Source organism: Phragmites australis, chromosome 13, assembly GCF_958298935.1.
Source record: "Phragmites australis chromosome 13, lpPhrAust1.1, whole genome shotgun sequence".
Classification (NCBI taxonomy): domain Eukaryota; kingdom Viridiplantae; phylum Streptophyta; class Magnoliopsida; order Poales; family Poaceae; genus Phragmites; species Phragmites australis.
In genome coordinates, this window is record NC_084933.1 from 29,613,421 (window position 1) to 29,640,942 (window position 27,522).

Below are 27,522 nucleotides of genomic sequence, written 5' to 3' on the forward strand. Positions count from 1 at the left end.
AATCTTCACATTAGTTTGCTTAGTCCCACGACATAAAAAATTGCCGGTAAGAAGAACTAAAACAGTAAGGTGGAATCTGGCAATAGTGTTTTACTTTTATAAATTATAATAATATCAAACTCTAGCCGTGTATTGTGGGGGCCATTTCTCTAGTTCTACTTATTTATTCAAAAAGAATATACATTCCTTAAAAACATAAAACATGTTTTACATTTAATTCTGCTTGCCGTGAGAATATTTCCTACCCACCCCACACCGGTCTACCATTACCCGAGAATCCACACACCGACTCCTAGGACCTATTTGGTTGCACGTATAGTTCAGTCTGACTCGTATCTAGGGTTGAGTAAGGCTGGAGAGGTGGAGAGGTGCAATAGGATCTATTTGGTGGACTCATATGTTTAGTTTGGTTGACAAAAGATTATGTTTGATTATTTATATAAGTATATATGTTGCATAAGATTAAAATAAAAAAATGTTAACATAATATTTATTTTACATAAATACACTATATAGTGTTTAATTTATCATATTAAGTCTTAATTAAATTTAAAATATAGTAATATGAGTTAATATTTACTAATTATACGTTAAACAGCATTATTAGTGCAGCTCCCGCTGGTTTGCCCCGGTGAAAACACGGATGAAATCTGTTTCCGCGAGGCCAGACTCGCGCCGCTCACTTGCATCCCTCGGGACAGTCGCGGGGAGCCCCGAGACAACCAAACACGCGTGCAGCGCGTGGCCTGCACGCGCGAAGCCAGGCCACCTCGCGCCCAGGCAGCCTAGTCCAGGCAGGCCAGGCGGCCGCTCCCGGACTCGAGATTCGCAAAACTCGCGCAGCGAAATTCCCCTCGCGTCCGGTGAATCCGTCGCCATCCTCCCTCCCGGCCCCTATAAATACCCCGCCCCTTCCATTCTGCAATCTCCACCCTCACATCCTCCATCACATTGCACGCATTGTACGGTAGCCAGGAAGAAGAGCAGAGAGCCATTTGTAAGCAGCGGCACAGAGAAGAACCGATCACCAAGCTAGGAGACATGGCGCGCTGGGCCATTGCCATCCACGGCGGCGCTGGCGTGGACCCAAACCTGCCGGAGCACCGCCAGGAAGAGGCGAAGCGCGTGCTGGTCCGGTGCCTGCAGGCCGGCGTGGACCTGCTGCTCGCCGGCGCGCCGGCCATAGACGTCGTCGAGGCCGTGGTGCGCGAGCTCGAGACGGACCCGTTCTTCAACTCGGGTCGTGGATCCGCGCTCACCCGCCGCGGCACCGTCGAGATGGAGGCCAGCATCATGGACGGCCGTGGCCGCCGGTGCGGCGCCGTTTCCGGCGTCTCCACCGTCAAGAACCCCGTCTCCCTCGCGCGCCTGGTCATGGACAAGTCCCCGCACTCGTACCTCGCCTTCGACGGCGCCGAGGAGTTCGCCCGTGAGCAGGTGACCGCCGGTCGCCTCAACTACTCCCTATTCATCCCCTGATTAATCTCTCATTCCGTTAATGCTCCCTGCATGAATCTTGCATGGTTTCGCTAACGCAAAACCATGAACAAATAAGGAAAGAAACATGCTGCATGACGATTAAGTAACGTTTTAACGGGAAAATAATTCTGTGGACTTAGCATACACGAGAGAATGGACGGATTAGTATACCAACACGAAGTTTTGTGAAGAATGTAATTAAAAATTGCACTACTTAGCTCGACACGTATGAATGACGTGGGTGCTGTACAACCGCTGCAAGCATGTGTCCAGCTAGAACTTTTCAGGTAAAAAACAGTAGCAGGAGAGCAACAATATTGCGGCTGGAAGACTGTGCCTTGCACAGGTGAATCTTCATTGTCCGTGTAAAGCCAGCAATATTACGTTCCCACAAGGCAACTCATACTCACTGGTTATGCTTTCGAGCTGAATAGCTCATCGTCATCTATATGTTGGTATGAGAAAAGGTAGAAAACTTCCATCACTTCTTTTTGTTGGTTTATGGAAAACGTATACGAAATTTGGATTCTTTTCACCTACTTTTGTGTTGTATACACAATTTTGGTAAACATGAGATACACGGATGATGCTTATCTAACTTGGTTTTGTGTAGGTCGACAAGGTAAGCAACTTACTTTGCCTGCATGCAGACTGCCCTACATCTCAAAACTTAATACTCTTTTGATTGTTGCGTAAAAAAATCACTTGTTTTCTCTTTTGTTTGTTGTTCATTTTTACCATTTACCACTAGTCGAGTAAATCTCTTTATTTTTTATTCAATTTTTTTCTATAGTTATAGGAATCCTCTTTTTTGTTTGTACTACACCTGCACGTGCCTTTCGCCTTTTGGTCCCCTGGTTTTTGGAGAAAGCTGTGGACCATAAAAGAGTTCTTTTCAAATCACTCGAAAGCAACTGCGGCGTATTTTGTTCTATTTGTTGCTAAAGAACCCGTCTTTTAGTTGGTCATTTCTTAATTATAAGTGGGAAAAGCACGATTTTGTTCTGTTCGTTTTGAAAAACATGCCTTCTCTTTTTTTTAATAGTGATTTATATATGTCAAACCTTTTTGTTTTGACAAAGTGGAGCGTACGAAGCAAAACCCCCAAAAGTCCAGGAGAATAGGAAGAAAAGTGGCAACAAAACATGGGTCGCGTGGTGCCAGTACTCAGTTGACGCCTTGCACCCACCAAACTTTTTTTCTGCTGTACACAGGAAGCTTTGCTACGATATTTGCTTGCCATTCCAAGTTTCCAACTTATATTGTCCTTCCAAAAATAAAAAATGAGTTCTACTACTGACTACTCCCCAAGTCCTTTTAATACTAAGAAAAGAGCAACACCCACCCAGCAGAAGCAGAGACTAGGAATTCTACTTTCTCCCGGGAGCAGAAATAATATTTTTGCCGCATTCATGTGCTTTTTCTCGTGGCCTTACATCCTTTTCGTTAAACAAGTATGCACTGCACTGATGTCTGATGTCCGGTGGTGGACGCACCAGAAAATGTAGGAGGGGCTCTCGTCTTCTTTCTCTTCCTACCTCCTCTCTGTCTTCTTCTTTCTTCCTCCTCATCCACATCTTTCTTTCAATGGCGTTGGAGCCAATAGGGAGAGCTTGAGCCCCCTCAGCTCCCTTGTGGATCCGCCCCTGCTGCCGTCGAACAGTAGGGGCGGCTTGTCAAGTTGTCACGCTTCATGAACCAGGATGGTAACTGTGCACAGCTCTGCTCCGCCTGTGCGGCTCTGCCTCTCGCGCGTCGTGGCCCTCTGTATGTGCTCGGAAATCATGTGCATGGCGGGTGTTGTTTGTGTGGGGCAGCCGCCGAGGCGCACCACGGAATCCAGGCGGGCTCGGCCGAATCGCGCGCGGACGGGACCAGGCCAGTAGTCCACTTGCCGCTGTCCGTCCCACGCTCGAATCCGTGGCCCGGCGTGATCCACCCGACCATGCACAACAGCTAGATCCTATTCGTACCCAATCCTGCAGATCTTGTGCTGCTGTACTGTGCCACGAGCGCCTTTATTAGAAGAAGAAAAAAACTACAAATGTCGCAAGAAAGGATTAATTAGTGGGGATTAAACAGTTTTCTTGGAAACCTTTAATCTGATTCTGATTCTCGATTTGATGCTTTTGCAGGGCCTTGAGACCGTGGACAACAGCTACTTCATCACTGAGGACAACGTCGGCATGCTCAAGCTCGCCAAGGAGGCCAACAGCATCCTGGTTCGGTCATTCCTCTGATCATACCTGGTTATTTTCTGAGTATTTCACTCCTTTTCCGGTGAACTGATCGTGTTTTCCATTAATTTTCTCGCGCAGTTTGATTACCGGATCCCACTGGCGGGGTCGAACACTTGCAGCGCGCTGGCGGGTGCCGACAACCACAACGACATGACGATGAATGGCCTGCCCATCAGACTCTACGCGCCGGAGACGGTGGGCTGCGCGGTGGTGGACTCCAACGGCATCTGCGCGGCGGCCACCTCCACGGGTGGGCTGATGAACAAGATGACGGGCCGCATCGGCGACTCGCCCCTGATCGGGTCGGGGACCTACGCGTGCGACGCGTGCGCGGTGTCGTGCACGGGCGAGGGCGAGGCCATCATCCGGTCCACGCTGGCGCGGGACGTGGCGGCCGTGATGGAGTACAAGGGCCTCCCCCTGCAGGAGGCCGTGGACTACTGCGTCATGGAGCGCCTCGACGAGGGCTTCGCGGGCCTCATCGCCGTGTCCAAGACCGGCGAGGTGGCGTACAGGTTCAACTGCAACGGCATGTTCAGGGGCTGCGCCACCGAGGACGGGTTCATGGAGGTCGGCATCTGGGAGTGAGCAGAGCTAGACGTGTGTGCCTGTGGCCATCCTGCGATAGCCATGTGGTTAGCTTGGGTATTGGGTTTGTAGCTGTGGACTAGTGTTGGCCAGTAGTGATTGGAGATTGGAGAGAGGATTAATAAGGATGATGATCGTGATGGTAAATGTCCTGGGAAATAATAATGTGAAAAGTTATATGGCTTGTGAAATAATGTCCTGGGAAATAATAATGTGAAAAGCTATATGGCTTCTTCCTCTCTTTCTCAGCGTCCTTTTTAAGTTTCGTGCGTGTTTGCTCTTGGACTGCAAAGCTGTCGCCGATACGAGGATCCATCATTCCATTGCATTTGCCGCTACCGGAGTAGTACCTGAACACATGTCCACTTTGCTCGCCACACTGGTGCGATCAAATTGTCTTGAACTACGTTAACAAACAAAAAATAAAAGAATTGTTTTGAACTAGCAACTGCCCTGTGTTTGACACACGAATCATTTCTGGAAAGAGATGCACGGGTTAAACTGTTCATTGAGGCCTGGGCTGAAATGTAATGTCCAGTCAAAGAATTGTGGCCTAGGCCCAACCCAACAGTTTGGGCCCGCAATAGTATTCATATATAGAAAACGAGGCCTTCCTTCTGAGGCCCAATCAGTAGGACCTGTCCATAACAGTTTTGCACGCTTCACTTTTTTTTTGGACGCTTTGCTACGCGCGCGGAGCGTTGCAACTTGCAAGATGACCTCTTTGGTTTCATGCGTAGGATGTGTACCATTTCACCCAGGTCGGATCCACAGGACGCACTAAGGAGGCTCAAATCCTCCTACCGGCTGGAACGCCATTGAAAAAAAGAGACGAAGGAGAGGAAGAAAAGTATAAGAAGTAGACATCAGGTTTCTTTAATTTCAATGTCATCGTATGACATACGAGGTCATAAATCATCTGTCTCACATGTTAGTGATAAAGTTACGGTGACATTAAAATTAAAGGATTCATAGAAGGATATGTACCATTTCACTAGGGTCGGATCCACAGAGATGCTGAGTAGGCTCAAGTCCTCCTACCGGCTGGAACGCCGTTGAAAAAAAGAGGTGGAGGGGAGGAAGAAAAGGATAGGAGTTAGATGAGGGAAAAGAAGATGAGAACCTCCCGCACTTTTGCTCCTGTGTCCGCCGCCAATTTCACCTGTTCAAATTCAGTTCACCAAACGTTTGCTGTTGGACAAGATGAAAAACTAACTTCAAGTTGTTTCGGAGTGAGGTCATCCCTTAGGTGGCGAGGGAACGGACACAACACACTTGACGTCATTCCTTAGGTGGCGAGGAAACTAACACAACACACTTCAGTGGTTGGTCGTGCGTGTACTGATGAAGCGTGTGTCGGCGAATGTACTACCAACTTTAGAAGCCATCAGGCATCAGCACAGGTGGCTAATTAGTCCACTAGGGAGTGAGGCTGCAATGCAATTCAGGCTTGGCAATTGCCGCAACCCAACAAAAGAACGCGAAGCGAAGACTCGAACGATATTCAAAATCTAATGCCACTTGGGAGCTTTACAATATAATCCCGTCTCTTATGCATGTGCACCCAACCAGGAGCACTCACTATTCAGTCGATTACTCCTCCTAATCAAAAACTTTGCCCCATGCAGTTGTAACAGCGATTGCAACAAGAGATGCAAGTGTGTACCAAATTAATAGTTCTATGTTGTTATTTAATTTATTTTTTCCTTAACTTAGTTAGACAGGAGTAAATTTTAGTTTATTTTTTTGAATTTTGAATCGAGCCAATAACAAAATAATAATATAAAACTTGCATTGCTAATTGCAACGAACGGAGCCCGGAGCCGTCAGATTCCCGTCTTCCAACGGTTCGTGCAACTTGCAACGAATTGAAGCCCACCTGGCCCGGAGCTTTTGACCGCGTCACCAAACGCGGTGCGCGAGATCCATTGGCTTGTGTGCCGCTCGGCCTTGGTAACTTGCCATGGGCATGGGTGCCTGCCCAGACTTCACTGCCGATCGCCGCCGTGCTGGGCTGCGCCTGCGTTCTCCCCGCGCACAGGCTGAACCACGGGACCAGGCTGACGCCGTGTCCCCGGAGGACCACCTGCCATAAAGAAGGCGGACCGAGGGCGAGGGCGAGTGGCTTTTGCGGAGTAGTAAACAGAGCATCACCTCGGTTGGCCAGAGCGGCCCACCCGTGCGCGGAGGGCACGTCTTTTCGGGTTTCGGCATTCGCCCCGGCCCCACAGAGCCACCTCCTACCGGCGACCGCACCTTCAGGTACCAGCAGAGGCGGGTGCAAGATTTGTTCACCGGGGCCATTGCTCACGAACTCACGCTCATGAGTAACATACTACTACAGTACTATCTCTGTTGTGTTTTAATATTATTTTAGCTTTAAATACATAAAATAAAGTTATAATAAATTCTTATATATATATATGATATATTTACCTTTTTCGATTTTTTCTGTATTTAATTAATTATATATAAGTCACTAATTCACCGTACTCATTAAATTGAAATTCTACTTTTTAATAGCCTTTAATATAGACGTTTTAGTAAAATATCACTTTAAAAATCTAAAATGATATATATTTTAGAACAAAATAAAGTTTCTAAAAAAGCATCTTATCTTATCTTATATTTACTAATTGGAGGCTCCTTTTGGTGCCTCCACGTTAATCCTAGAAAAATCCAAAAAATTCCCATAAAAAAGTAAAGCATCCAACCGTCGAATTGATTGATTGATTAACTGTAACTATAGATCAACAACCAGACGAAATAACATAGAAGATTAAAAAATAAATCATAAAGTTCAACCACAACCCTACTTCTTCCCTTACCTTTTCTTCCTTTTTTTAGTTGTAGATATCATTTGTCCAACAAATTTACGTTAGCAAACTCCAACTTAGTTACGTTAGTAATCAACATATATTTCCAAATCAATTAAAATATACTAATTAAATATGCGTGTAATCAAACATTACAAAATTAAAATAACAGAACGCAAACATATTACGGATTATCACATAAAAATAATATCAAAGAATTTATAATATATTTTAAAAAATAATATGAGATACGATGGCGAGATTAATAATAATAATAATTTCAAAAAAATCAAGAAACAAATAAAAATCAATTTGCATAACACATAAAATGAAAATTATAAGTTAGATCTATTCACAAATAATTAACATGATTCTAATATTATGAATAAAAATTATATTTATATTTTACATTCTAATATTTAAATATAAATATATCTTAGCATACAACCATTATTAGCATAAATATCTATAATTGAGCTGTAAACTAAATTTCTAGCATGTGCAGTCGCACGGTTTGATACGTTAGTTTACTTAAGAACGGAAGTAGTACTAGGATTTGCGTGCCAACTTTGTTTTTCAAGTTTTGAAAAAAATTACTTTGATTTTATAAAATAATTTGGTTTTAAAAAATGGAGATATTTGGAGTAGCATATATTGTAGTTTCGAAAACTATCGTATGCCAAAAGTGTGATCTTTTTAGAGTTCTAGAAACTACACTTTAAGACTTCTTTTTCCTAAAGAGTGATATTATGTGGCTCCGGTTTTTAGAACTATGGTTTCTCAGTTAAACACTTTTAGAAAACAAGGACGTCCTAATAGGCATAGAGACTGTCTTGAAGAATTAATACGGTTCAAACTCGGATCACTACCTATGTAAGCTCATTGACTACGTAGGACTGACTGCACCTTCATTATGATCTACGGGGTAAACCGAATGCGATTCGTTCACCAGTTTAAATAAACTAAAAGTCGCACAACTGGTAGGTAAATGTGATAGTTAGAACAGTCACTGGCAACTTACGGTTCAAACCTAAATCCATAATAACCCATACACCTAGCAACCTAATTATTCATCAAAAGATCAACTAGATGTAATTTGTCATTTCGCGTTCTAGCTTATTTACTACCCATTTCGTTTTGATAGTCACCTAGCAACTTACGGTTCAAATCTAAATCCATAATAACCTAGACACCCAACAACCTAATTGTTCATCACAAGATCAACTAACTAGATGTAATTTGTCATTTTGCGTAGGGATGGTGTGGAGCACTAATGGATATTCATAAATCAACGTTATTATAATGTAATTAACTAATTAGTTATTTTAATTTAATCAAAATATTAGACTACTAACTTTACCCAACAAATCATCCACGTGCATCCCTAATTTTACCCAAAGTTAAGTGACCAAATCGGGCTCTTCAAGGTGTGTAGGCGGGGCCGTTCATGGGCGCACACCATTTCCCCACCTCGCTATAAGTAGACGCCGCACCGCACTCCCATCGAACCACTCCACCAACACCGCTCGACAGCTCAGCCAGACCAAAACCCCGAACCCCTCGACTCCGACTCGAGCCCGACAAGCCCATGGCGGCGCCGTCCCCGACCACCGCCACCACCCACCACCGCCTCCTCCTCCCCTCCCCCGCCCCGTCCCACCGCCGTGCCGCCGCGCCCTCGTCCCTCCGCCTCCCGCTCCGAGCTCAGACCCATCGCGCGCGCCTCTCCGTCTCGGTGGCGGCCGCCGCCCCCGTTGCCTCGACCGCCTCCCCCGACGCGCCCGCCTCCGGCACCGTCCCGGGGAAGCCCACCGTCCTCGTGGCCGAGAAGCTCGGTGCCGCGGGGCTCGAGCTTCTGCGGGAGTTCGCAAACGTCGACTGCTCCTACGGCCTCTCCCCCGAGGAGCTCCGCGCCAAGATCTCGCTCTGCGACGCGCTCATCGTGCGGTCGGGGACCAAGGTCGGGCGCGACGTGTTCGAGGCCTCCGGCGGGAGGCTCCGCGTGGTGGGACGCGCGGGCGTCGGGATCGACAACGTCGACCTCGCCGCCGCCACCGAGCACGGGTGCCTCGTCGTCAACGCGCCCACGGCGAACACCGTCGCCGCCGCGGAGCATGGCATCGCGCTGCTCGCCGCCATGGCCAGGAACATCGCTCAGGCTGATGCTTCCCTCAAGGCTGGTGAGTGTATCCCACAAGTCTGAAATGGCTGCCTCTTTTGACAACTGTAATTGTCTTCGTCTCTGCGCGGTGTGGCCTAAAGCGTTAACAAATCTCGCATGGACGCTACACTCCTAGTCCTAGCTATCTACTATCATGCTGGCACGTTCAGAGTAGACCTGTTCTAGGATCGTGCAGGCATGTTCAGTATATAGCTGTTTCTTATTCAGATAAAATGGAGACGATGTTATTCGAATAATAATTCCCAAAATTTTAGCTATGTATTTCAAGTTAGATGCAAGGACAATGTGCAACTGGTGAACAATAGTATGGAGATGATTAGATGATACTCAGTCTCTCACTTTCAATTATGCATGTCTATTTATTAAGAAATACAAGCAACACTAGTACAGTGCTAGGTGGCAGTAATGTTCTCATGACATCTGTGGAGTGTAGGTAACACAATTGTTGAAGTCATAATGAGTCTTTCTTCACGTTAGAAATACACCCTTTTTTCAATTGCTTAGAAGGGTACGATGCCTTATGTTTACCCAGGACTACTGTTTCATCAAGCTCATTTGCTGACTTGAATCTTATATAGGTAAATGGCTGCGCAACAAGTATGTTGGTGTATCACTTGTTGGTAAAACTCTTGCTATTCTTGGATTTGGAAAGGTGGGATCAGAAGTTGCACGCCGCGCTAAAGGTTTAGGAATGCATGTGATTGCACATGATCCGTATGCTTCTGCTGATCGGGCTCGTGCAATTGGAGTTGAGCTAGTCAGCATGGAAGAGGCTATGACAACTGCTGACTTTATCTCATTGCATATGCCTCTTACCCCTGCAACAAACAAGATGCTCAACGATGAAGCCTTCGCTAAGATGAAGAAGGGAGTTCGGATTATAAATGTTGCACGTGGTGGAGTAATTGACGAAGAAGCTCTAGTCAGGGCTCTTGATTCAGGAATAGTTGCACAGGTTTGCCTTGTTATCTATTTACATCCTTGTCCCACTTCATGCTCTCATTAAATTCAGTGAAATATGTTTGAACTGTTGTTCGCCCAGAACCGTGCTTATTTTTTTTTAATGTTGCTGTGCTAGGCTGCTCTTGATGTGTTCACTAAAGAGCCCCCAACACCTGACAACAAATTGGTGCTGCATGAGAATGTTACTGTGACGCCACACCTTGGTGCCAGCACAGTGGAAGCACAGGTATGGTGAATTAGCTCAGAAATGTCCATCCATGTTCTGTTCTAGCTATCAAATTGCTGAACATCTCAGGTTTCATAGGAAGGAGTAGCTATTGAAATAGCTGAAGCTGTCATTGGAGCTCTGAAAGGGGAGCTTGCAGCTTCTGCAGTCAACGCGCCAATGGTTCCTGCTGAGGTATGGGTCTTCTCTTCTCTGCTTAATCCTACTAATTACTCCTGAAAATTTATGCACTAAATCTTATGTTTCATGCAGGTGCTGTCAGAGCTTGCACCTTTTGTTGTGCTTGCAGAAAAGCTTGGGCGTCTGGCTGTGCAACTAGTGGCTGGTGGTGGTGGTATCAAGTCTGTGAAAGTGACCTATGCATCGGCACGTGCTCCTGATGATCTTGACACAAGACTTCTCCGTGCAATGATCACAAAGGGGTTGATTGAACCAATCTCCAGTGTTTTTGTCAATCTGGTAAATGCTGACTTCACTGCGAAGCAGAGGGGGGTTCGCATCACTGAGGAGAGAATCTTGTTGGATGGCTCCCCTGAGACACCGATTGATTACATTCAAGTTCAGATCGCCAATGTTGAGTCCAAATTTCCCAGTGCTATATCCGAGACTGGAGAGATCACTGTGGAGGGGAAGGTGAAGGATGGTGTCCCTCATCTAACAAAGGTTGGAGCATTCCAGGTGGATGTGAGCTTGGAAGGAAGCCTGATCCTTTGCAGGCAGGTTGATCAACCAGGTATGATTGGGTCAGTAGGAAGTGTCCTGGGTGAGGAGAATGTCAATGTCAGTTTCATGAGTGTCGGAAGAATTGCTCCTCGCAAGCATGCTGTCATGGCCATTGGTGTTGATGATGAACCAAGCAAGAGCACACTGACAAAGATTGGGGAGATTCCGGCAATTGAAGAGTTTGTTTTCCTCAAGCTCTAGGCGCCGATGTAGTTTGAAGTTGCAAGCATGGTGTGCATTTTTGTTGTAGCTAGCTGTTTAATTTGGATCTAGAGGACGGATGGTTCTCGTGGGAATAAGCTTATCTTTATGGTGGTTCTTCTGGATTTGGTGCAGTATGATTATGGCTTTTTTTATAACATGGTGCTTATTAATAAGGAGCGTGCTTGTCAATACTTCGCTGCTTCCTCTGAAGTCTGAACATGTGACTCCGGAATGTAGAAAGAAAGGACTGCATCTGATGCGTTTTTTGTTATTGTTACCCAACTCATAAGACAACTTTCGGTGTTCGATGTGCTATATCTTGAATTCAAATTTCGATGCTCTGTTTTATTCTGTAATTGCAATGCTACGTGCAGTCGTTCGTATGTTTTTTTTTTCTGTGGCTGCATCTTCTATTATCTTATTATTTGAGTGTTAAAATGAGCACCTACTTCGCTCTCAGGTCATAAAATTATCACATTAATCAGAAAAAAAAATCTAGACTATTTATTGTTATGAACATCTAATGATCTAAATTAAACTAAGAATTCATATAAAATATAATTAATAAATAGTTAAATTCGAAATTAAAAATTATGTTAAATTAGCAGCTTAATTTTCATACTGTTCGGGAAGTAAAATATCTAAAAACAAGTCTAAATAAAATAAAATAAATAATAATTGAAATTTGGGTTATAATAGAAAAAAATGACCCATATCAAATATAGCCTTAAAAAAATCAAATTAATATAAAAATCAAACACCTAAATAAAGAGTTCATGTATGCACAAGATCATGGTGTTAGATAGGCATGAAAGCAAGCCACAATTCACATACTATAAATGATCAACAAAGGGCATTAAGGACACTGGAGATAGACTTAGGTTGTGTACCTCATGATTGCAGACACAAGGAGACAAAGAGTTACACTTAATTCGTTTGAGAAAGTTAAAAAAAAACTAATAATAAATCTGTTGCACAGAAAGAGATAATAATGTTAGGTAAACAGTAGAGCAAGGCACAACCACATATTGCATATTGGTGGAGATGCAACTTATGACGGCTACAAAGGACCTACAAAGTCGAGGATTAATAAGACAAAATGCAACCGATAAGAGTTAGGGTTAAGGCAGACAGCTTACGATCATAGTAGCAAGCGGGTGAAGAGCATGATCTATATCTTTGTATGATCGAGACATACCTATACAATTATGTTTGATTGAAATGTTACATAAATTCAGCAATTAAACAATAAATTTATTAATTGATCATATAAATACGAATTTACAATCAAGGTGAGTACGTAAAACTATTGAATACACAAAAGTAGCCGAGTAAACACGCTGGTCAAACATAATTTTGTCTTCTTCTAACATAAATTTTTTTATGTGTTTTGTAACTAAATGACAGCAACTTCATTAAAAAAGTTAAAGAGACTAATTTTCAATCAAAGATTATCATGATAAAAATATTGTAGCGAGGCTAGTCACGCTATTAGTATGTGTTATATTGCTAAGTTGTTTTTCCTTCATAGGATTGTTTCACTTTCTTTAAAAAAAAAAACTGTAACCCTTGTTTCTTCATTTAAAAAAAAAGTATTTAAGCACCAGGATCAAAACCAATTCATACGGAGCAAGAAAGATCTTCCTATTTCCTAGTCATGTGCTAAAAGTGCATTGGCCTTTTCATAGTATTGCCATGAAGCTCGCAGATCCAAGAACGACCTCCGAGGGCAAAACCACATAAACGGCAACCAGTGCAGAGAGCACGAAGTAGACGCAGTTTGTCTTTATCCCAGGGAGGCGGCTACTCTGACTTCCCTTCGCCATCTGCCGTCCAAATCGATCCGACGTCCTAGATTCCAGCACGGTCTTTCCCTATTACCAATCTTCCTTTATGTGCATCAAGAAGATATGTGCAACACCACCTTGGATTGCTGTCAACTGTAAACCTTCACATCACATCACATATAACGCACATAGTTGCCCAACGGCCGGAAACAAAATTTCGGCCTAGAGACCCAGATCCTCGACCAAAAGCACCTGGGCTATATGTTTTTGGCCCAATAATAATGTGGCTTGCTCTTTTTCTTCTCGAGGAATGACCGCAAAGACGTTATTATCTGAAGATTCTGAAGTCTGAACTCACAATGTAATTCTTGTTCATCTGATCAAATTTTGCAAGCAATCGAGGCGTCGGCCATGATCGAACACCGGTCTCATTCCTTCGTGTTATTTCTGCAGAGTAGTACTACAACCGTTCGAAGCAGACTACATCATCATAGAAGGAACATTTCTGCACACCACACCACACTACACGCACTGATCACGCCACCACGGTAGTCTGACACTGCAGCGATACATTCGCTGCAACTTCAGTTCGCCTTCCGGCAGTTCACTCTGACCTGCCCGCTGGATCCAGTGACCACGCCGATGCCGCCCATCTTCACCATGGCGCCGCGGAAGTCGTCGAAGAACCTGGCCATGTCCGACGCGTACGCGGTGGTCTGCGCGTCCGCGGAGCCGCCGCTGAACAGCTGCTGGTCCGAGTGCAGCAGGCCCTTGTTCCGCAGCAGGTTCTTGTAGTAGAAGTTGTCGAAGACGTAGGACGTGGACGGGTCCAGCGGCGAGGTGTTGTCGTCGCCGGTGCCGGTCGAGCTCGGGCACCGCGGCTTCAGCGACGACGCCAGCGACGCGTCCAGGTTGGTCTCGCTGTACAGGCGGCCCCGGAAGTTGACGCACCGCGCCTGGCCGATCGTGTGCCCGCCCGAGAGCGCGATCATGTCGTTCGCGTTGAGGCCCTTCTTGGAGAAGGCCTTGATCAGGTCGCTGAGATTGAAGGTCGGTGCCGGGAGGTCGTTGTTCGCGTCGTCCAGGCTCGCCGTCGTCGAGTCCCGCCGGCCGAGCTCCACGTCCCACGTAGGTCCGCCAAGCTGCAGACGCAGCAGTTAGCTTGTAACCGTAGGAAGAAGTAACTAATTTCTGTCTGAACTGTGTGCATGTGAAGCGCGCTTACGGCGACCACGGAATCGCGCGCAGCGACGGCGAGGATGTCGGCGCAGGAGACCGTCTGCTTGCAGGCGTCCTCGAGCTGCGCCTTGATGTCGTCAACCACTTCGAACCCGCGAAGGGAGTTCTTGTTCGGCTTCGCGGTCTTCTCGCCGGTGAAGCCCGGGGCGTCGTCGAGCAGCACTGACCCGTCACAGCCCTGTAAAGTTTGCAGTCAACGGTTTGTCCTCGAAAAAAGACACTTCATAATTGTACTCAGAGACTAATCAATCTGCTAGAAAGGACAAAGACTTGGTTTGATTGAACCACGCTGCAGAGTGCGCGCCACTTTTTAACTGACTTGTACAGCACCCGAGGTAGCAGGGTAACAGCACTGAACCTGCGTATCCTGGTACCCTCTCTGCTCAGGGTTACCGATCAAAAATCGCGGTAATCGAGTTTACCGTTTTGTATTGATAATAGAAATTGACCAGTTTTTGAATTTAAATTAAAAAATCAAACAAATCCAAACAAATTAAAAACTATTCTAAGACCTTCTGTGCAAAAAATAAAAATAAAAATAATGTCGTTTATATTATATTTTATCGGGAGGAAGTTTGAAAAAAAAAAGTTGAAACGTGCACCTCATTTATTAACTTATTTTAAGAAAAAGCTTAAAATATAAACACATATTTTTCTTGTGTAAGAAATATCTTTAGATGATCTTTATAATTGGTTTCACTTCATTTAGAGTTTTATTATTTTCTCCATAATTTTTACAAAGTTCACAAGCATAAAGTGAATAGGTTAAGAAACAACACTGTAATTAACTTTTTTATGTCTAAAATTATTTTCCTACATAAAGCATAGTATAAGTAAACTAATAAAAGTGATTTCATTAATTTTGGAGGTGTAATGGGTTAGTTATGAATTAATATAGTTGCAACATATTTACAAAATCCTGCATGTAACAATAATTATTTCATGAGTTCATGTATTTTTAAAAGACATGGGATCATGTAATAGACTAACAAAATTGTTTCATAATTTTTGGATTAGTAGAGAGTAAACTATTCATTTAACTAGGTTTAGCAAATACATTTTCTCACAGAAAATATTTAATTTTTTCATGAGCATAAATACTTTTATCATATAGATCTTGTTACAAGGAAACCAATAAAATTTGTTTCACTTGATTTGAAGCTTATATGAATTGGTTATTGATTTTACATGGTTGAGCCATTTTTTGGTTTTTTTGGTTGAACTTCACTAAAATTCGATAAAACTCGATAAATTGCTAAAACTGAACGGTTAACAACGAATTCGAATGATTACTAATAATTCAAAAAATGTAGAAAAACTATTCGATAAATCGCTAAATACGGTCGATAACCTTAGCAAACCGACCAGTTATCATTCGGTTGATTCGGTCTGAATTCTCTTCAAATTTTAAATTTGATCGAGTGAATTTTGAGCGAATTTTCACCAAATTTTGCACGGATAACCGTGATTTTTCGGTAACCACTAGTGAGCGGTTTTTGGGGTCTGAACGGTTTTGTGAACCTTGGCTCTGCTACGTATACTCAAAGTACAACCCCAAGAACATCTAATTCTTCAGCATCTAGCAACTATTCGGATTTAAAATTCACTTGGCAATTTAATCTGCAAGCATTTTGCTATCGAGGGCAAGCTAGATAATAACCACCGTGACATTCTGCAGTTCGTAAAGATAAATCGAAAAGCTAAAACTGGAACGAAAGGAGAGCTTATGAAGGTGGCTTATGGCACTTGCATTGACAAAGCAGTCGTGGAAATGGAGGCGGAGCAGGGACGCCCCCATGCGGGACTCCTTGGAGACAGCAGCCCTCACGGCGGATTCGATGATGTCGAGCGCGTCGGTGCATGTTTCGTCGTAGAAGTCAGTGGAAAGCTGCGCCGAAGCAACAGCAGCGGAGAAGAGCAAGGCCATGGTATAGCAAGCGAAGGTTTGCCTTGACGCCATTGCTGGTAGCTAGAGCTGGCTAAGCACTCAGAGAATTCTGTGACTTCAATGGTCAGTGCGTAGTGCGCCTGCAAGTATAGCTTCATGCGACCTGGTATTTATATGCATGCTTACTGAGCTGTTAGTGTATTTTTGGACGTCGGAGGGTAGATCCTCTTTGCTCTTTGCTTCCATTGTTTAACTTAGTTAGTGGTCTACAGCCAGAAAGCAAGAAATGTAGGGCAGATATTTTTGCATGCTCTGCTCTGTATTGTGCGAGTACGATTACCTGTGGTTAATTTGTTCCGTCTCCTATTAGAATAGTTCGGTAGATACCATGCAATAAACTTCTATAATCTTGTTAGACTAAAGCACAACTCAAAGCCCCTGAAAATGAGCACACAGGTTTTTCTAATTTCATCACTGAATTTTTATTTATATTTACCCCTTTGAGGTTGCGCTGCTCTGGTTCCTAACTAGTTGAACATTATAGACTTGGCACCGTACCAGAGGCAAACGAAAAAAAAGGATTTGTACCATGCATGCAGAGATGATGGATGTAATTATTGCTGACAAATTCGTCTTGCTTGCTGGTAGTAGTATCTTGGATGAGGATCAAGCGAGATCCAGCCAGTTGCATTTTTGTACTTCAGCTCGGGACACGATTTCAACGCTAGAGCTAGCCAAAACGTGGGACAGGTTCGTCGAGCTAGTGGAGCTTAGTTACTATCGGACAGAACTTCAGATCCTAACTACATATTAGATCTTAAGTTTATAAATTAAAGTAATATAGTTTTAAGTCCTATTTTTTATATAAAATAAAAATAAAATATCTCACTCAAACATCATGGGTGTACACACAACTACAACTCTATAAATATCTAAAGCTAGAAATAACTAACTAAAAAATTCTTAAATCTAAAGCCCTGCCAAACATACTCTTAATTTGACTTTGCAATCAACCTTAGAAACCAATCAAGAAATAACTAAGACCTAAATCGCTGTTTAGTCTTAAGCTCAGGTGTGAACAGCGGCGCGGCTGGTCGTTGGCAGTATGGCCAAGGTCAGCAAATTTAGGCGTGCAGCATGTTTGCTTTACGGCGAGCAGTATTAAGATTTAAGCATAAACTCCAAGCAAAGAAAGGCGTGCTTGGCCATACTTTTTGGAACCCTTGCATGCATGGTTGCGGATCTCCCAAACTTTGTGACCTTTTGCCAATTTCGTTTCTTTGTCTTCACTTCCGCTACCTTAAACTACCTGGGTTCTGGAGATTGTTCTTTGAAAGTAAATGGTATACCAAAACTTGTTTTTTTACTTCCGGTCTATTGCTAAGTACTTGTACATGCTCTAGTGTTCACTAGAAGGAGTTTGGCAATTAACCGACACTCGGCTAAATCCTCTTCCAGTGGATCCTGTCATTTATGCTTTCCATAGGGGAATTACCATGGAATCAAATAATGTAAACATACTATGTGCCTTTTTATCTAAATGATACTGGATTAGGAAGCTGAAAAGTCCTGATGTAGAATTATCCTCGCACTGATCACGGCGACGTCTTGCACAGGCACTTGCCAAACTTTTGGCTCTAGCATGCTGCAACTCCGGTTCATCCTCTGCCGCAACCGACGTGCATGCCAGTGGCGCACGATCACGACCGGTGGGGAAATGCAAGTCTATATAAACTGGTAAACATATTTTTATTTTATCCGTATATCTATCGTATCTTATATTTATTTAACCGTTGATTATCTTTCTATACTTTATAATTTTTTTATTTATCTTTTCTACTCTAATCTTAATATTAATGAACGGTTCTAATAATTCGAATCTAAATAAGGACCAGTGGAAATTTCTGATTGCGGTGTTATCTAAGTTTATATACGGGCGGCAGTGGTGACTGGTGAGTGGTTGATTCAGATGAGAGGCAGGTTTTGTACGTGCAAGTTGCGTCAAAAGAGCAGGGAATGGTCAAATCACTTGGAAGTTAGCATGACTCTTTTTGCCTGCGGCCCTTTTATTCTCGTGCGCACGTATGACTGCTTTTGCATCATGAACTTTAGAGTCTATGTTCAGCTAGCAGCGATGGTAAAACTCCGGATAAGAATCGGATATGTGTAGAGTAGGGATGAAAATGGATACAAAAAGTTGAGAAAATCTCTTACCGTTTTTATTTTTATATTTTATCATCTGAATAGGAACAAAAATAGAAAAACCGAAAACACAATCGAACACAGGAATACTGGCTATAAAACAGAAATCGATGATTAAAATTAGGAAGACCGAACCTCTGCAAGTGCAATCGATATGATTTGCTCCGAGAACAATGGATTGGCACCGGCTCTGATTTGTTGACCGATCCAAAAATAAAGATTGAATAAGCATTCCAGTTACTCATAATTTGTTTTTATGCTGTAAACCGATGTTAAAGGCAAAGCCCTTGCTCACTCGAAGATCAGAAATATGCTAAGTTACATGGATATAAGACAACGGACATGAAAATGATACGAAACATGTATTATTGTACTGCGCACATACTTGCAGGATAGTAACTCTAATCAGTGGGAGTTCGAGACTGTATAAAATTGAGTTTTCCTAAATAAAAACAGGATTTCGAGAAAAGATGAGACCTCACCTGTTTTCAGCCCTATTTCTGAACATCACCGTCCCGGTCCCATCCCCACGTAAGAGAAAAAACAGAACGGTCAGAAAAAATAGGAAAATGACCACGGAACCAGACGGGATATTCTCGTAACACTTTTATCCTAGTATAGAGAAGCTTCATGCGTACTATAAGCTGCCGTGAAGATCTGTGTAGCTGCGAGTGATTGAGCAGCCACATGTCAGATGGAGTACCAAAGGCGGGTAAAGAAAAACCACTAGTTGCAATCAGGATCAAGCCGGAATTTACCTAAGCATAGCACATTTCAGTGTGCACTAGTCAATTTGTGATATGAATAAGGATAACACATACATGATACACCAATGTTAAATGAGAGTTTCCACTGTTATCAAGATAGCATTTACTTGCTAATCAAACTAACCCCGTAAGCCGTAGAGCAGTGAAGACTGAAGAAGTATGTCGTAGTATTACCGTTGCTTGTTTGTCTGGCTGATGACGCACCGGCCGTCCAAATGTATCGTGCCATCGTGGACGTTAATGGAGTGGTCGTCAGTGCGGCACTCCAAGTTCTAGAAAAAGGATGTTCCAATATTCCATGGCTGCGTCTTTCATGCGTCCATCACTCACTCGCGCTCGCCGCATCAGCACAAGCACAGCGAGTCTGCAAGTGTCACGCTACTTCCAACGCTCAGGCGAACAGGGTTGGGCCCAGCACGGAAACCTGCCCCAAACCAGAGTTTTTTGTACGTACAGAGCCGGACCAACGGACGGAGTGTGTTCGGGTACCGGTCTAATTCCTGCACGATCCTTGCAGAAACAAGAGGAAGAAAATTTTATAAGATTTTTTTATTTAATGACTAGTACATGTAACTGAGAGAAATAAGTGAGATACGTGACATACACAAAAGAGAATCTTTCTATGAGACCGATTCTCATAGAATTTCCTTCCAAAATAAGAGGGCAGCCCCAGACAAACTTAGGCTACATAAAACCCAAACTGTCGAAACCAACAGTTACCATTTTGAATTTTAAGATGTTCGCCCAAAGAAGATTTTTTAAGATAATATCATTTTATTAGAAAAATAAAAAAATATTTAATAGAAAATTTGTAAAAATAGATGAACGCTCGCCGGCCGCCATTGCCATCGCAGCCTCCAGCTCAGTGATTTGGCCACCCAGAGTTCAGGCAGTTCGTCCCCGGGGTTCAGAGCGGTCTAACATTGTGGTTCAAAAGGAAATTAATCAGTTCATAAATGAGGTTGTCATACTTTCACAGACTAACCATAGAAATTTGGTGAAGCTCTTTGGATGCTGCCTCGAGACGGAAGTTCCTTGACTAGTTAATGAGTTCATATCAAATGGAACCTTGTCATATCATCTTCATGGATAAAATGAAAATCGTTTTTCACGGAATGAGACTGAGGATTGCACTGGAAACTGCAAGGGCCATTGCATATTTACACTTTGCAGCTTCCGTGTCTGTGTTCCATAGAGATATCAAATGTGCAAATATACTACTTACTGATACTTTAACAGCAAAAGTATCAGATTTTGGAGCTTCAATGTCAAATTCAATAGATGAGACAGGAATACTTACAGCCATCCAAGGAACTCATGGTTTCCTTGATCCTGAATGCTACTACACTAGTCGGCTCAAAGAGAAGAGTGATGTTTACAGGTCTGGTGTCATCTTAGCAGAACTACTAACAAGTGTTAAACGAATTTTCTCTCCTCATTCATTAGGAGAAGGCACAAGCCTTGCATCATACTTTGTGTCGCTGATAATAAACAACCGCTTGTTAGATATTTTGGATCCACAAATTGTTGAGGTGGTTGCCAGGCTCGCAGAAGCATGTATAAGGGTCTGTTTGGTAAAACTCTTTCTGATTCAAATTCTCTGCGGAGAGTGATTCTCTGGGTGAAGTGATTATCTAGAATAAACTATATGGAAGAAGTGATTCTGTACGGAAAGTGAATCACGGGAAACTGTTTTTTCAGCTCCCCAGCTTCTAGTTCATTTCGGAGAATCACCCATACGAATTTCACTCAGGGAGCTTTCAGCTGTTGTTTGGCAGAGCTCCACTGATTCCAGCCGGGAAGCTGCTCTGAAAGTCCTGCCAAACAGTAGCTAACGTTAAAAGGTGAAGAAAAGACTACAATAAAAGCAAGTGAAGACAACTCTTGAAGATGTACAAAGCTCAATTCTCGGATCCCAAGAGTGAGTCAAAACGTTACAATAGATCGGTTATACAATGGAAACAATGGTGTTGAAGGAACTAGACAGTAGAGCTTGGAGAAACAGTTCATAGAATCATCTGAAATCCTAAGGTGATTCTTCTTCCATTTATTGTATAGGTTATTTAGCAGTTTTGAGTGCCATAGTGCAAACTCTGTGTCAATTAGGAAGTCTCAGATATAGCCTTGTGCACCTCCTCAATACTAATGGTTGATGTAGAACCAAGGCTTTAGTAGTAAATAAATGAATTGTTGGTGAAATAAATATCTTCCAACAAATAAAGTGCGAGGAGAGCTCACTTACAAGAATAACTCAAGTTTGGAAAAGAAGTGAAGAGGAAAGGAGTACCCAATGTGATGATGGTAAAAAGATCTCTTCCTATTTGATTGTCATAGTTCTGTATTTATAGTGCTATTCAGAATGTAAGTATATAATCATCATCATGCATTAGGGACCTAGGACCGCTCGAATTACATGGTTCGAGTCTAGGTAAAATACTTTTACCCTTACTCGGGAGATATTATCTAACCGGACAGATACAGGGTGAGCGAGTGGCTGTAAAGCTTGGTTGGTCGTCCATTGCGGCGCCGCACTGCCCAAGTGTCAGGGTGGCCACCATATCGGCATTAAACACCAGTCACTTCATATCAAGGTGATAGCGACCGGTGGGTCCTCCTCTTGCTGATCTTTCTAGCAAGGGCCAACTGTCTCCCCTAGGTTTTGAGAGTCAGTGGCATTGAGGAGGCTTACGGGCTCCGGAGACCGTGATCTTGGCAGAGGGTCCGAAGCCAAAGGGTTCCGGAGGGGTCTTTGACAGCAACCCCATACAATGTCTGTGGGCTGGGGCATTTGTTGGTAATATGCCCTAGAGGCGATCGAGTTTGCGGATTGGATCTGCTAATGGGCTTTAATGTTGATTAAAGGACCATTAGGGTTTAGAGTCATAATGGGCTTTAATGTTGATTAAAGGCCCATTAGCGTGCTCTATATAAGAATAGGCAGGGGCCAAGGCGCATAGAGTTCTTCAGAAACCCTAGCCGCCTCCTATTCCTGAACTCCCTTCGAAACCCTAGCCGGGCGCGCGGTGCTAGCACACCGGCGCACGGCGATTCCATCCTTGTACGTGTGGATACCGTGGAGGCGCTGCTGCTATTGCGGTGCTGATCTGCTCGGGAGTACTCGGGACGTACCCGCGAGTACTCGGAAGGTGCTCGGGACGTGCTCGGGACGAGGTTGACGATCGACTACTTGACGCGCACGACGTTGGATTGGTCTGCTCCAACTCTTCTTCCGCTGCACTGCTCGTCAAGTGGTAACGATTCATGATCCCCTACTCGCATGGCTTCCTGGTTGAATGCGGTAGAGAAAATTTATTTTGTGCTAGCGTAGCCTACCCGCAACCCTTCAGTGGTAACAGAGCCATCCTGCGTAGTTTTCGATCTGGATCAGTCACATATAGAAGATATGTGATAGAAATAGATTAGATCTATTGTTTTTGATCAATTCATATGATGGATTGATCAATGCACGGTTGGTTAGGTGAATTAGAGATCGGATGAGATGCCAGTCGATGAAACCACATAGCCAAAAAGATTAGCTCGATCTCCCACCTGTTTTTGCGTGCGACTTGCCCCTACCGGCTGGAATCACCATCGGGGCTAACTGCGTGCATCGCGACATGGTCGGGAGAACAGCAGATCGAGGTCGTGTGTGCTGTCATCGTTTCTGGAAAAACCTCACGCGATGATCAATGGGATTGATCTAATGGAAATTGAGGCATTATGAATGACTCGGAATTGGCTCGATACGATCGATCCGATGAGATTTTCATAGCGATTTCATAGATGCGATCTATGTATTTCCGAGAGGTTTTCAGGGCGCTGCCCTGAAACCCGCGGGGACCGCCGTCGCGTACACGCATAGATTGTTGTAATAACATGATCCCATCACGACATTAGAATTCGATTCTACGCTTAACTCGTTTTTGCAGAGAATGTTGTGACTGGTATGGCCTTGTGATATGTGATGCATGTGTGTAATTTTTCATGGCCTGCGAGTCATGGTTAATTGCAGCCCAAGGCTGTCATGTTATTGTATAACGGCCTGCGTGTCGACTTGTGATGCTTCTTCTCATGTAATTTATCTAGTGCTATTAGGTGTAATAGACTAGAACAAGATCATGGAGATTTGAAGCATGATGACCCGGAGGACAGGAACCGTGGCGATGGAGATCACCATGTGAAGGGGCCATACTATGTCACAGTTAATATGATTGCCTGTGATGTTTTTATGTTCCTGTCATACTATTCTTTCATGTTTTATATGTGGTGGATATGATTTTCATGATTGAGTAGTTTCCCTCAGAAAAATCAAGAGTAATTGATGCCCTTCCAATAGCTGCACCTACAAAGGTTTTGATCATTGTGTGGTAGGTCTGCCAAAGCAGGGTGCCATCATTTATCTTAACCAGTTAGAGTGGATGTCGGACATCCACACGCATAGTATTGGTTTACTTGATAAAGCTATCAAAACGGTTTTGGACTTTGGGGCATGGTGTTGGGCGCCGGGGCATTCGATGCCACCCAACAAACAAGAGTCACATATGGATGTGATTAGCAAGGCGTTGCTTACCTATGTCACTAAGTTTCTAGCAGTGATGCCAAAGCTCACTAGAACTTAGTTGAATATGGATCTTGATCCTCTATATGTTGTTAGAGGGAAAACACATATAGTGGAGTATCTTTTGTTAAATTGTTTAATAGAAGATTCACATAGGCATAGTGCTGAACCTGCATTTTCTGTTGTAGATCATGGCACCGGCCGCTAGTAACACTTCCAGTTTTAATTTGCGATCGATTCTTGAAAAAGAGAAGCTTTCTAGAACAAACTTTATTGATTGGTATAGAAATCTGAGAATTGTTCTCAAACAAGAGAAAAAGGAATATGTTCTAGAGGTCCCCTATCCTGATGAACCAGCTGATAATGCTCCTGCCGCGGATCGGAGGGCTTATGAGAAGCACACCAACGATTCACTGGATGTTAGCTGCCTCATGCTTGCCTGTATGTCATCTGAGCTTCAGAAGCAATATGAGAACAGGGATGCCCATGATATGATTGTGGGACTCCGAGGCATGTTTGAGAACCAAGCTCGGGCCGAGAGGTACAACACCTCAAAGTCCTTGTTTGCGTGCAGGTTAACAGAAGGCAGTCCAGTCAGTCCTCATGTGATCAAAATGATTGGTTACATTGAAAGCCTGGAAAAACTTGGTTTTTCCCTTAGCCCTGAGTTGGCTACGGATGTAATTCTTCAGTCGCTCCCTGCGAGCTTCGAGCCGTTCATTTTGAACTTTCATATGAACAGCATGGAGAAAAGCATGGCTGAATTGCATGGGATGCTAAAAACTGCTGAGGAAAGCATTAAGAAGAGCTCTAGTCATGTGATGATGGTTTAAAAGGATAGCAAGAAGAGAAAACGCAAGGACAAGGCTAAAACTTCGGATGAGATCTCGAGTTCTAAGCCTAAACCTGTTGGAAAGCCCAAGGCTAGCCCTGCCGCTTCTGACACTTGCCACCACTGCCATAAGACTGGTCATTGGCGGAGGAACTGCAAATTGTACTTGGAAGAACTCAAAAAGAAGAAGGGAAGTAAGACTTCCTCTTCAGGTATAAATGTTATTGAAATTAATCTTGCTACTCGTCCTGATGATTCATGGGTATTTGATACCGGATCAATGATTCATACTTGCAAATCGTTGCAGGGACTGAAAAGGACTAGGAAGTGTGCAAGAGGCGAATTGGATGCTCGCGTCGGTAATGGTGCAAAAGTTGCTGCGTTGGCCGTTGGCGTTTACTCCTTATCGCTACCCTCAGGATTAGTTTTGGAATTAAATAATTGTTATTATATTCCTGCCTTGGGCAAAAACATTATCTCTTCTTCATGTTTGGAAGAAGATGGTTATGAATTCATAATAAAGAACAAGTGTTGTTCGATATTTTTGAATGGTATGCTCTATGGTAATTGTCCATTAGTAAATGGATTATATATATTGGATCTTGAGGATATAACTATCTATAACATTGATACAAAGAAGCCTCGGCTTAATGATTTGAATCCCACTTTTGTTTGGCATTGTCGATTAGGTCATATAAATGAGAAGCGTATGCAGAAGCTCCATAAAGATGGTCTTCTACATTCATTTGATTTCGAATCATTTGATACATGCGAGTCTTGTTTACTTGGCAAGATGACTAAGACGCCTTTCACTGGTCGAAGTGAGAGGACAAATGAATTATTGGCCCTAGTACATACAGATGTATGTGGACCGATGAGTTCTACAGCTAGAGGTGGTTTTCAGTATTTTATTACTTTCACCGATGACTTTAGTAGATATGGTTACATCTACCTAATGAGGCACAAGTCTGAATCCTTTGAAAAGTTCAAGGAGTTCCAGAATGAAGTACAAAATCATATAGGCAAGACAATTAAATTTCTGCGATCAGATCGTGGAGGTGAATATTTGAGCCATGAATTTGGTGATCATCTAAGGCAATGTGGAATCGTTCCACAATTGACTCCACCGGGTACGCCACAATGGAATGGGGTGTCCGAGTGGAGGAACCGAACTTTGTTAGACATGGTCCGGTCGATGATGAGCCAATCTGATCTTCCATTGTCCTTCTGGGGATACGCTCTAGAAACTGCTGCTTTCACGTTAAACAGGGTTCCATCTAAGGCTGTAGAGAGGACACCATATGAGATATGGACCGGGAAGCGTCCCGGATTGTCTTTCCTTAAGATATGGGGTTGTGAGGCTTATGTAAAACGTTTGTCGTCTGATAAGCTCACTCCCAAATCTGATAAATGCTTCTTTGTGGGGTATCCTAGGGAAACCAAAGGATATTATTTCTATAACCGGGAAGAAGGCAAAGTGTTTGTCGCCCGGAATGGTGTCTTTCTTGAGAAAGAGTTTCTCGCGAAGAGAGTTAGTGGGAGCACGGTGCAACTCGAAGAAATTCGGGAACCACTTGAAAGTGTTTCAGCTCCTATTGAACCACAACTCGGTATGCAAGATGTTGCAGAACCTGTTGTCGAGACACCAGCCCCACGTCGGTCGGAAAGGTTCAGTCGTGCACCCGAGAGGTTTATGTTCCTAACCACGGGGCAGCACGACATATTATTGTTGGACAATGATGAACCTAAGACTTACTCGGAAGCAATGGTGGGACAAGACTCCGAAAAATGGCTTGGAGCCATGAGATCCGAGTTAGAATCCATGAGAGAAAACCAAGTTTGGAACTTGGTCGATCCACCTGATGGTGTGAAAACTATCGAGTGTAAATGGGTTTTTAAGAAAAAGATAGACGTTGATGGAAATGTTCACATCTATAAGGCACGATTGGTGGCGAAAGGTTTCAGGCAAATTCAAGGTGTTGATTATGATGAAACATTTTCGCCCGTCGCAATGCTAAAGTCTATTCGGATTCTCCTAGCAATTGCTGCATATTTCGACTATGAGATATGGCAAATGGATGTCAAAACTGCTTTCCTTAATGGAAACCTAAGTGAGGATGTGTACATGACACATCCTGAAGGTTTTGTCAATTCGAAAAATGCTAGGAAGATTTGCAAGCTGCAAAAGTCCATCTATGGACTAAAGCAAGCTTCTCGGAGTTGGAATCTTCGTTTTGATGAAGTGATCAAAGGGTTTGGTTTCATCAAGAATGAAGAAGAGCCTTGTGTTTACAAAAGGACTAGCGGGAGCGCACTTGTGTTTCTGGTCTTATATGTGGATGACATATTATTGATCGGAAATAATATTCCAATGCTCGATGCTGTCAAATCTTCATTGCAAAAGAGTTTTTCAATGAAAGATTTAGGAGATGCAGCATACATATTGGGCATAAAGATCTATAGAGATAGGTCGAAAAGACTAATCGGATTAAGCCAGAGCACGTACATTGACAAGGTATTGAATCGGTTCAATATGCAAGATTCCAAGAAAGGTTTCTTGCCAATGTCACATGGCATCACTCTCAGCAAGAATCAATGTCCTAAGACATCTGATGAGCTCGAGAGGATGAGTGCGATCCCGTATACTTCTGCTATCGGGTCCATCATGTATGCTATGTTTTGTACACGCCCAGATGTCTCCTATGCTCTAAGTGTTACGAGCAGATATCAATCTAACCCAGGTGAATGTCACTGGGCTATAGTAAAGAGTATCCTCAAGTACATGAGAAGAACTAAGGATATGTTCCTAGTCTATGGAGGTGAGGAGG

General features: G+C 43.5%; 3 protein-coding genes and 1 pseudogene across 3 annotated transcripts; 3 read left to right on the forward strand and 1 right to left on the reverse strand.

Annotated features, from left to right (window-relative positions):
- Window positions 1–934: 934 nt before the first annotated feature.
- LOC133888938 (probable isoaspartyl peptidase/L-asparaginase 2) lies at window positions 935–4,548 on the forward strand. Its single transcript, XM_062329338.1, has 3 exons — window positions 935–1,437; window positions 3,615–3,701; window positions 3,798–4,548. The coding sequence occupies exons 1-3, from the start codon at window positions 1,042–1,044 to the stop codon at window positions 4,305–4,307; spliced, it is 993 nt and encodes a 330-aa protein (XP_062185322.1). The 5' UTR covers window positions 935–1,041; the 3' UTR covers window positions 4,308–4,548.
- A 4,065-nt stretch (window positions 4,549–8,613) lies between these two features.
- LOC133888846 (D-3-phosphoglycerate dehydrogenase 3, chloroplastic-like) lies at window positions 8,614–11,777 on the forward strand. The gene is made up of 5 exons (XM_062329218.1): window positions 8,614–9,303; window positions 9,884–10,260; window positions 10,384–10,494; window positions 10,573–10,668; window positions 10,747–11,777. Exons 1-5 carry the CDS (start codon window positions 8,712–8,714, stop codon window positions 11,416–11,418), a joined length of 1,848 nt encoding a protein of 615 aa, XP_062185202.1. The 5' UTR covers window positions 8,614–8,711; the 3' UTR covers window positions 11,419–11,777.
- Window positions 11,778–13,597: 1,820 nt separating this feature from the next.
- Window positions 13,598–16,509, reverse strand: LOC133888599 (peroxidase 2-like). The gene is made up of 3 exons (XM_062328899.1): window positions 16,198–16,509; window positions 14,434–14,625; window positions 13,598–14,350 (listed from the first exon to the last, which is right to left on the reverse strand). The coding sequence occupies exons 1-3, from the start codon at window positions 16,405–16,407 to the stop codon at window positions 13,793–13,795; spliced, it is 960 nt and encodes a 319-aa protein (XP_062184883.1). The 5' UTR covers window positions 16,408–16,509; the 3' UTR covers window positions 13,598–13,792.
- Window positions 16,510–19,499: 2,990 nt separating this feature from the next.
- LOC133889613 (wall-associated receptor kinase 3-like) lies at window positions 19,500–21,339 on the forward strand (annotated as a pseudogene).
- The last annotated feature ends 6,183 nt before the right edge of the window (window positions 21,340–27,522 follow it).

What these genes read in the sequence shown, in the direction of transcription:
- LOC133888938 (XM_062329338.1), top strand. Translation starts at nt 1,042, where the DNA reads ATGGCGCGCTGGGCCATTGCCATCCACGGCGGCGCTGGCGTGGACCCA. An exon ending in AGGAGTTCGCCCGTGAGCAG is followed by an intron (nt 1,438 to 3,614) that starts GTGACCGCCGGT and finishes ATGCTTTTGCAG; the next exon opens with GGCCTTGAGACCGTGGACAA. An exon ending in AGGAGGCCAACAGCATCCTG is followed by an intron (nt 3,702 to 3,797) that starts GTTCGGTCATTC and finishes TTTCTCGCGCAG; the next exon opens with TTTGATTACCGGATCCCACT.
- LOC133888846 (XM_062329218.1), top strand. Translation starts at nt 8,712, where the DNA reads ATGGCGGCGCCGTCCCCGACCACCGCCACCACCCACCACCGCCTCCTC. An exon ending in TGATGCTTCCCTCAAGGCTG is followed by an intron (nt 9,304 to 9,883) that starts GTGAGTGTATCC and finishes AATCTTATATAG; the next exon opens with GTAAATGGCTGCGCAACAAG. An exon ending in ATTCAGGAATAGTTGCACAG is followed by an intron (nt 10,261 to 10,383) that starts GTTTGCCTTGTT and finishes TTGCTGTGCTAG; the next exon opens with GCTGCTCTTGATGTGTTCAC.
- LOC133888599 (XM_062328899.1), bottom strand. Translation starts at nt 16,407, where the DNA reads ATGGCGTCAAGGCAAACCTTCGCTTGCTATACCATGGCCTTGCTCTTC. An exon ending in TCCACGACTGCTTTGTCAAT is followed by an intron (nt 14,626 to 16,197) that starts GCAAGTGCCATA and finishes CAAACTTTACAG; the next exon opens with GGCTGTGACGGGTCAGTGCT. An exon ending in CGCGCGATTCCGTGGTCGCC is followed by an intron (nt 14,351 to 14,433) that starts GTAAGCGCGCTT and finishes CTGCGTCTGCAG; the next exon opens with CTTGGCGGACCTACGTGGGA.